Source organism: Epinephelus moara, chromosome 12 (genome assembly GCF_006386435.1).
Source record: "Epinephelus moara isolate mb chromosome 12, YSFRI_EMoa_1.0, whole genome shotgun sequence".
Taxonomy (NCBI): domain Eukaryota; kingdom Metazoa; phylum Chordata; class Actinopteri; order Perciformes; family Serranidae; genus Epinephelus; species Epinephelus moara.
This window is the reverse complement of record NC_065517.1, coordinates 14,174,799-14,184,156: the sequence shown is the minus strand read 5'-3', so window position 1 is coordinate 14,184,156 and position 9,358 is coordinate 14,174,799. Positions and strand designations below refer to the sequence as shown.

Sequence of the window (9,358 nt, the reverse complement as noted above, 5' to 3'; positions counted from 1 at the left end):
CATCCATCCATTCACCCATTTTCGTAACCACTTATCCCCTTTAGGGTCGTGGAGGGGCTAGAGCCTTTCCCAGCTGACATTGGGTGAGAGGCAGGGTACACCCGCTAACACACAGAGACAGACAACCATTCACACTTACGGTCACCCATTAACCTATCCCCAACCTATCCTTTGGACTGTGGGAGGAAGCTGGAGTACCTGGAGAAGATGAGAACATGCAAATTCCGCACAGAGGAGAGAACCCTCTTGCCAGGCTCCCTCCATGGATTGAACCAGCAACTCTCTTGCTGGTTCGATCTCTTACCACTACACCACCGTGCCACCCATGTAGCAGCCAGTCAGGTAAAAAACATTGACAGCCTTCTCTTTACCTATTCTCTTTTTTATATAACAATATAACCTACAAACAAATGCTCACCACTTAATTCTACACATTGTTTAGTGATTCTTTCATGTACTAACACAGACATGTGTCTAAATACAGATATAAATGAACCCAAAGTGACCTGAGAATGCTACTTTCAGACATTTTGGATGCACATGACCACCTACTGTGACTTGACCAACTGTGAATATGAATGCAAATACATTTCACACATCTTAAATGTTCAACTAGTCGTCTGCATCATGTTTCTCTGTCCCTGCAGCCACATGAACCCTTACTGCAATGCCCTCATAGAGACACAGTGAGCATATGAAAAACCTCCAAACCACAGGTACACTTCTTCAACGTCCAACTAGTTGTCTCTGCAGTGTCACATTCGGCCTCTCTGTCCCTGCAGCCACATTTATACTTCCTCAAACCTGTTCACAGAGACACAGTGAGCATATAGCATTCAAAACCTGCAAACCACAGGTGAAGTATTGATGTCCAACACCTTCAGCCACCTCTGTCTACACTATATAGTTCAACAGTGGAGCACAAAATGTGTATTCTTGAAGCCGAGTTAGTGACATGTAGTAGAGCCGAGTTAGCGAGATGCAGTGACAGGACATGAATGTTAGCAAAGGAGAGAGAGAGAAGGGGCTCGGTGCTTGGTCTGATCTATTGCTGTTGCAATCATCTGTTGCCATCACTGTGAATCAGTGTAGATTAGAAAGTCGGCAAAATTTATCAAAATTAAAAGATTTTCACTCTGTGTTCACAAGAAATTCAGAGAGAATACAAGTTAATATCACACATGAATTCAACAGCAAACAGAGGAGAGAAGACACAGACTGAAGGCAGTACGAGGAAGTTAATCATCACAGGAAGTAGATGCTGTGTCCATTTTAAGAAGCAGCAGGTTAGAGACTTTGACAGTTGAGAGCGTGAGACCAAGAGAGAAACATGATGGCTGAATTCAGATGGATTATAATGTCTTTATTTCTGATGCTGCTGTTTAAGTTTACAGGTAAGAATATAACACACATTAACTGAAGAGACATTACAAAACTGTATTGATGTTATTAATAGTACTTTATTAAGTATTCTTCCAAGTTTTGTTTGTAACGTGGTGAGTTTAGTGAACTCTTTCTTCATCTCTCTCTTTTTCAGCAGCAGCAACTGAGAAATATTCCTTAGTTGGAGTTGAAGTCACTTTGTCTTGTGAAAATGTGAAACATGAACAGGATAACTGTGACAGTGCTACATGGTTATTTAGTGCTCAAAGAAACACAGTGACTCTGTTTGAACACGGGAAGATTCACAGAGAAGCTGAAGCTAAATCAGACAGACTGAGTGTTACAGCAAAATGTTCTCTGGTTATAAAGAAGGTCACACTTGAGGATGTTGGACGTTACACCTGCAGACAGTTCAGATCAGGACAAGTTTCAGACTCTGAGGTTCATCTGTCTGTTGTTACCAGTGAGTATTTCCATCATAATGTTTTCAGCTCAAACTGTCTTGTTAGAACAATATACTGAAACATTACAATAATTATGATTACAGTGATGAAGTTCATTTTACTCTTGTTGTCTTTCTCTCACAATATCTCCATCTTCACCAGGGACTGAACATAACGACACTGATCGAGTCGTCTTGTCCTGCTCTGTGTGGACATATGAACAGTGTCCACACACAGTGAAGTGGTTGTATGAGGGTGATCAGAATGACTTGGAGACATCACAGAGTACATGTTCAGCCTCTGTGACATTTACAACATCTGACTATAATCAGAAGTTGAAGTATTCTGAGTTATTGAAATGTGAAGTGACAGATGGTCACACTAAAGAAGTTCATCAGTTCACCTTCAGCCCTCCTCAGTCCTCAGGTGAGAAACCAGGTGAGAACATGATGAGCTGTTTAAAATCATTTCAAACTGATGTGAATAATCACACAAAATGTTTCAATCTGAGGTTTTAATATTTCATCATTCTTTGTCATTTGTTTTATGCAGAAGTTTTTGATAAAGTGTACAGTTCTTGCATTTTGTTATTGTGTTCATTAAGGTCATGATGCAACAATTGACAGTTAGAATAGACATGCAGTCAAAATACATTTTGTTCATTCAGATCTAAGAGATACTAACACACACACACACACACATACAGGCACAAGAACACACTAACAAATAGCTCATCGTCATCATCAAAAAAAAAAAAACCACAGAGTACACTGAAAACTTCTCACCTCTATTTCCAGGTCAGTGGGTGTTCATCGTTGAGGCTGTGGGTTTAGCAGCACTTATAATAATCACTGTGGCTGTCATCAGATGCAAGAGAACTAAAGGTGAGAACATTCACAGAAGAAATATTAATATACAATACTGAACACTGAATTTTCACTGTGAAAGTTGAAGTTGACTTTTTTTTGTCTTTTCAGGGAACAAAACACAGATGGATGAAAACATGGTGAGTTTTAAAAGTGAATAATTAAACTTCTATACAACTGTTACTAAATCTAAGCAGGGTTTGTGGCTATTCACTATTAACTGTGTAGTTCTCGACTAAGTCTTACATTGGCAGTATTTGTTGTGGGACTGTTGTATTGAAGAGTGTCAGTCATCCAGGTCATGGTAATCATAAGTGCTATATCATAGGCAACTGGACTTGCTCGCACTTCTTGAAGATGTTTCGCCTCTCATCAAAGAAGCTTCTTCAGTTCGAAATGACTGGTGGGTGCAGAGTTGCAGGCTTTAAACTCTGTGTGGGTGGGAACACTTGCAGAGTCGTTGGGGCCACATGTGAGCTCCTACAGTAGTTTCAAAGTTGTTAAGGTCACAATGTGAGTCGTTGACCCACCTGGCCATCATGTGTATCGTTAGGGTCAGGTGGGACCAGATGTTAATGGATGTGAAGTCGTCTAGGGAGGGATCCCAAGACTGCATTGTAGGTGGGTGATAAGTGGTAACGGAGGCCACCTCCTCTGTTTAACAGTGGTCATTCCAGTTTGACGTAGATGGCTTCTTTTATTCCTCTTTCAAACCGTCTGCCTTCCCTGGCCAAGATGTGCACATTGCTGTCCTCAAAAGAGTGTCTGTTCTCCTTTAGATGTAAATGGACAGCCGAGTCTTGACCCGAGGAGCTGGCTCTGCTGTGCTGTGCCATGCGCTTGTGGAGTGGTTGTTTTGTTTCCCCAATGTACAAATCTGTGCATTCCTGGCTGCACTACATTGCTCTGCTTGTGTCTGGGTGCTTTGTCCTTGGGGTGGACAAGTTCCTGTCTAAGTGTGTTACTGGGTTTAAAGTGCACAGGGATGTGGTGTTTGTTGAAAATCCTCCTGAGTTTCTCAGATACTCCTGTGACATAAGGAATGACAATGTTGTTTCATTCTTGTGTCTCTTCCTCTCTGTCTGCTCTGGGTCTTTTAGAGGTTTTGGCAAAGGCCCAGTTGGGTAGCCACAGGTTTTAAGTGCTTCCCCGATGTGTTTCTGTTCCTTGACCTTCCCCTCTGTCCTGGTGGGCACATTTTCAGCCCCATGACTCAGTGTCCTCACGACTCCCAACTTGTGCTCCAGTGGGTGGTGAGAGTCGAACAGCAGGTTGGTCCATGTGAGTAGGTTTTCAGTACACCTCAATATTTAGGTTCATGTCCTCCTCATTGTGCACTGCACAGTCTAAGAATGGTAGACTGTCTCCTCTGACATCCTCCCGTGTGAAATTGATGTTGGGGTCCAATGTATTAATGTGTTCCATGAAGGTTTCCACTTCCTTGGTTTTGATTTTGACCCAGGTGTCATCCACATATCTGAACCAGAGGCTAGAAGCTGCTCCTGTAAAGATGGTCAGAGCTCTCTTTTCCAAATCTTCCATGATAGGGGACACCAGTGAGCCCATAGCACAGCCGTGCTTTGTAGCCGACATTTCCTCACTGTCTCAATTGCTTCTTTGGTGGGAATGCAAATGAAAAGTGAAGTGACATCGTATGATACCATAGTTTCGTCAGAGTCCAGTGTTATCTCTCTGGTCTTGTTGGTAAAATCCTGAGAGTTATTTACATGTTGTGGATTGTTACCATCAGGATCATAGCTAGGTGTTTGGAGATGTTGTACGTGACCGGGGAACAGTCGATAATACAGTGGTCTGTCAATGACTTTGTCCTTTTACAGTTTTTGTAGATAATCTATGACCTTCTTTTTGAAGCTACTGGTAGGATCACGCTTCAGTGTTTCGTATGTCTCTGTGTCGCTGAGCAGAGTAGTGATTTTGGAATGGTAGTCCACTGTCATCAGCACCACTGTGCATCTCCCTTTGTCTGCAGGCAAGATGGTGATTTGCCAGTCTTTCCTCAGTGATGCCAGGGCCTTCCTTTCTTCAATGGTTAGGTTGGAAGGTGGTGCTTTTACTCCAGCGAGAGTGGCTGATACCTTTGATATCAGATGTCTGCCTCTGTGTCTGCCAGCGTGTTGTTTCTGATGGCTGACTCTGTTGCTGTGATAATCTCTACCACCGGTATCAGTTCTGGTGTTACGGCAAAGTTCAGTCCCTTGACCATGGTTTGAAAAAGGTGTAAAAGAAGCCATCTACATCGATCTGGAACGTCAATCGTTAAACAGAGGAGGTGGCCTCTTATCACACCACTTATCACCCACCTACAATGCAGTCTTGGGATACCTCCCTAGACGACGTCACACCCATTCACATCTGGTCCCAACTGAACCTAACGATACACATGATCGCCAGGTCGGTCAATGACTCAAATTGTGACCTTAATGACTCTGAAAATAGCAGCTCACATGTGACCCCAACGACTTTGCAAGGGTTCCCACCCACACAGAGTTTAAAGCCTGCAACTCCCCACCGGTCATTTAGAACTGAAGAAGCTTCTGGATGAGAGGTGAAACATCTTCAAGAAATGCAAGTCCAGCTACCTACAATACAGCACTGATGACTGAGGTTAAACACTGCAGTGACTCGATGTGATCTATAAACCAGTCAGGACACAGTGAAATCACACACTACACCCAGTACAAAGCTACACTCATATACAAGTTATGTTTGTATTTCTTCTCTGAAGAAGAAGAAGAAGAAGGAACTGTGATGCAACTAGAATTGAATTAAATTAATTAAGTGTAAGAGTGAGTCAGTATGTTACATGTTACTGAGCAGTCATTATGTTGTCTCCTCTGTGCAGGCTGATCCTGAAGCTGATGTTTCCTACGCCTCCATCAGCTACACCAAGAACACAGGCTGTAAAGCCAAGGTCAGCTGTATGACTGGTTATACTGGTGATGTTACTGATTTTAACATTAAAGTCCATATAGATTTATGATGAATTATTCTGATGTCAGTCCAAAACTAAAGGCCAGGATGACATGACATTTGCTGTGAGTGTTCATGGTCACCAGATGATAAATGCTGGTGTTTGTTGGAGACTCTGTTACCTTTCCTGTGCAGTAGCGCCACCATCAGACCAACATGTCAACTTCACACACAAGATATTTCATCATCTAATCAGCAGATAAAAGCTGCTGCAACTACAGTTGTTTGATGGCAGCAACATCAGGAAGTTGTGTTAAGTTTATGTGTGAGTCATTTATGAGTTGTACTTTTTCCCTCCAGGTCCGTGTTGATGATGATGATGATGATGATGAAGGTGATGCAGTGACCTACAGCACTGTGAAAGCTCCCTCCTCTTCTTCTGCTGGAGCCTCTGCTGATCCCAGAAACCTCTACGCTACCATCAACAAACCAACCAAATAAGATGTTACTTATTAAATGCAACATGTTTTTATAACAACTGCAGGATTGTTTGGATCATAGATTCAGAATTTTAAGTGAGCAGAATTATAATAAGCATGATCTCAGTTGGTCATGTCATGCATTTGCTTGGCTTAACTGTAGCAAAGTGAGAACACAGCAGCAGCAGCAGCAGCAGCAGCAGCTCTATGACACATTGAGGGAGTTGAGGCTCCCTCTAGAGGTGGAGAGTGTATAAAAAGGAAGCAGACATATTGGATATATATACTGTATTCTTAGTGCTGTGTCCCTGCATGGGCACAATGCAGGTTTTGTAACATTGAATCTTGTTTGTTTTGTTATACCATTTCATTGAATATTGCTTTTTGCTGAGTGAATTTGATTAGCCATGTTATGCTTTAATGAATAAATGATTAGTGTATGGTTATCACCTTGTGAGTGGGATGGATCTTTATGTGTTTGGTGTTTTTAGTCTTTATCAGTCTACAGGCAGAAAAACTCTTTGGCCAAATTAAATACTGCAGGAAATTCTCTTCCTCAGCTTTTTTACATTTCAAACACAACACTTTTTCCATTTCTCACCACAGAGTGGCGCCAAAGATCCTTCACAGCATGTGGAGCTCTCTGCTGTCCACTCACACTGTACTGCATAGCCAAAACTATGTAAACACCCAAACATACACACATATGTGATTGTTGACCATCTTACTCCAAAACCATGAATGACATACTGTATGCTGCCGAAACTGCCCCAGCAGACTGAACTCATGCGCTGCATGTTTGATTTAAAACAAAGCATGCTCAATTGTTCCTTTGTGTGTTGAGAAAATTTTCCTACATCTTAAGCTAAATAAACTCTCTAAAACCCTCTTGGATCAGGTGGACAATGCATCGCCACAAAGCTGAAAACAGGGCTGTTTTTCTGACACCATGAAAAGTTGACTTTTTAAAGAAACAAGGTTCTCACAGGACAACCAGGCTACAGACATATGATGATCTCATAGAATATGATGCTGTAGATTAAACTACCCGACAGTACATAAAGGAGTTAAAATTAGTTCAAACTTAAACATTTATAGCAGTAAAATGCAACATACACATTAATGCAGCAGTAATATTAATCCAAAAACATCAGATATAACAGTAAAACAGTGACAACACCTGATGCGTAGCTGTCCAGGAAAAGCTCAGAAGTCAGAGGCTGGGTTTTCCTCAGGGTGCAGAGGGTGCAGAGGATGGGAGTCAGGGACAAAGTGAAGGGGGGCAGAGGAGTGCAACAGCTCAGGAGCCTGGCACAGATGTGCAGCAGGGCAGGGAGTTGTGCCACTGCCTCCTGTTTGCTGAGCCGAGTCAGACCAGTGTGGAAGGAGAGCATGATGAAATGAATGTTGATGAGTTAATAAATAATGTTTTAGTGGTAAAAACAGATTTAAATAGGCAAATATTTCCATGATATCTTGTTGAACATTGTTTCAATGTGTTTCTGTTTGTGAACACTTGTCTGTGTGATTCAAGTCGTGTGAATGTTACCTGCTGTATCACCAACAGCTGCATGAAGAAAAGCTACAAGAGAGTCAAAAAGAAAAAAGCGTTAACATGCATGTGATTCAATTATCTAAATGTTTGTTAGAGCATATACAATTTGTGTATGTGTGCTCTCTCTCACCATTTCAAAAAGCTTTCTCATCAGGATCCTTTTGCATATTCAAAGAGGAATATGGAAGTTGAGTTGGGGCAAAGACAAAGTAGTACATGTCTTAAGACAAACACAGATTGCAGTGTTTCATTTAAAAACTGTGTATGTCCATGCAGACATCATAGGCTAGATACCTCTGTGGGTGAGGTTGCCTGGGTAGGAGACATGACTATAAACTGCTGATCCATTGGACTGTACCACAGATTGACTTGAAAGACAAAGTCACAAGCTCGTTTCAAAAACTGCCATAGCCCTATTTTTCTACAACAACCCACCAAATCACATTGTAAGTACAACAGACGATTAGCATGTTGGATTTCAAGGATTTCTGTGTGTTGTCGGTTTATCCCAGCTCCTACAGCAAGGATAGCCATCAAGTTGCTTTTAGGATTAAAAGAGATATAAAACACACAACTTTGACCTCTGTCTGTGTGGATGACAGTGTTTTATTGCCAAAAGTTGCAGTTTGTCTTGTGACCACTAGATGGTAGCAGCAGCACAGTACTAAAAAATAACACTCCTGATAGTATGCTCTGGTATTTGTGTGTGTGAATCAGTTTTTAAAGGTCCCTTGGCATGAAAATATCACTTTATGAGGTTGTTTTTAACATTAATATGAGTTCCTTTCTCAGCCAAGTTAGGCTTACTGTTGGTCTGATCTGCCAGCAGCAACTCTGGGGTTAAGTGCCCCAGAAGATCATTAAATATGTTTTGGAAATGGTACCCTAGCAGTCAAAGAAAGGAAAACAGAAGAGTCTCGTCACTGTAAAACACAACTGTGTATAGTGCAAGTCAAAATGTCACATGAATTCTCGTAGCACAGACCTGGCCTGAATACTGGTGAATCAGTTCATCTTCACTTCATATGAAACTAATAAAAGATTTTTAATTTATGTTGCATTACAGGTGATGTCATTTCGCAAAGGTCCTGGCTAATGTTTGATTGAATATTTCTTGGCTTGTTCAGATATTGGAAACCGTCGTTGGATCTATCCCGGCCCAGCTTGTTTAAAGTACTGGAGAAAGAGAGGAAGGATGTCCCACTTGACACTTTAGTGTGATTTAGAGGGTGAAAGGATTTTTAAATTTGAGGGGCATTCCAACAATTTCACATCTATAGGTCAGTTAAGTAATGCACAGCAAATGTCTTCTGAGGGTCTGAAGAAGCTTTATAAAGTTTGAGAAAATTAATTAAAGGTCCAGTGTGTAGGATTTAGGGGATGGCGGAACTGGAATATGATATAGTAAATATGTAACCTGGAAATCCAGATGCCCCGCCCCTAGCAAATTCACATTTGCTCTGCACGAAGATCTGGCCCCGACAAGCAGAGCCTGCTGAATCGCCATCGGACCAATCAGATCGGTCTATCTGACAGAGGCGGACTCTGGGCGGGCGTAACATGATGAGGACAGTGCTGCGCCATACGAGTCAAAAAGTAAACAGCCAAGATGGCAGCTGCCAAAGGACCACGTCCATTCAATTTAGCTTTGGAAGAAACGCTAAGCTAACTACACTTATCTTTTTCCTTGAGAGAGGAACA

The 9,358-nt window shown here is 41.8% G+C and overlaps 1 protein-coding gene across 2 annotated transcripts in view; it reads left to right on the top strand.

Moving 5' to 3' along the window:
• The window catches only part of LOC126398732 (uncharacterized), an 11,809-nt gene extending 5,261 nt beyond the window's left edge, over positions 1 to 6,548 (top strand). The window contains exons 1-7 of one of the 2 annotated variants that reach the window (XM_050058295.1): positions 1,170 to 1,394; positions 1,538 to 1,846; positions 1,989 to 2,264; positions 2,624 to 2,710; positions 2,804 to 2,832; positions 5,556 to 5,624; positions 5,984 to 6,548. In XM_050058295.1, the coding sequence (XP_049914252.1) occupies positions 1,331 to 1,394; positions 1,538 to 1,846; positions 1,989 to 2,264; positions 2,624 to 2,710; positions 2,804 to 2,832; positions 5,556 to 5,624; positions 5,984 to 6,124 (975 nt within the window). In that variant the 5' untranslated portion in view covers positions 1,170 to 1,330 and the 3' untranslated portion in view covers positions 6,125 to 6,548. Of the gene's footprint in view, positions 1 to 1,169; positions 1,395 to 1,537; positions 1,847 to 1,988; positions 2,265 to 2,623; positions 2,711 to 2,803; positions 2,833 to 5,555; positions 5,625 to 5,983 lie in introns of those variants that run through there. The other variant, XR_007570805.1, reaches the window with a different exon arrangement.
• The last annotated feature ends 2,810 nt before the right edge of the window (positions 6,549 to 9,358 follow it).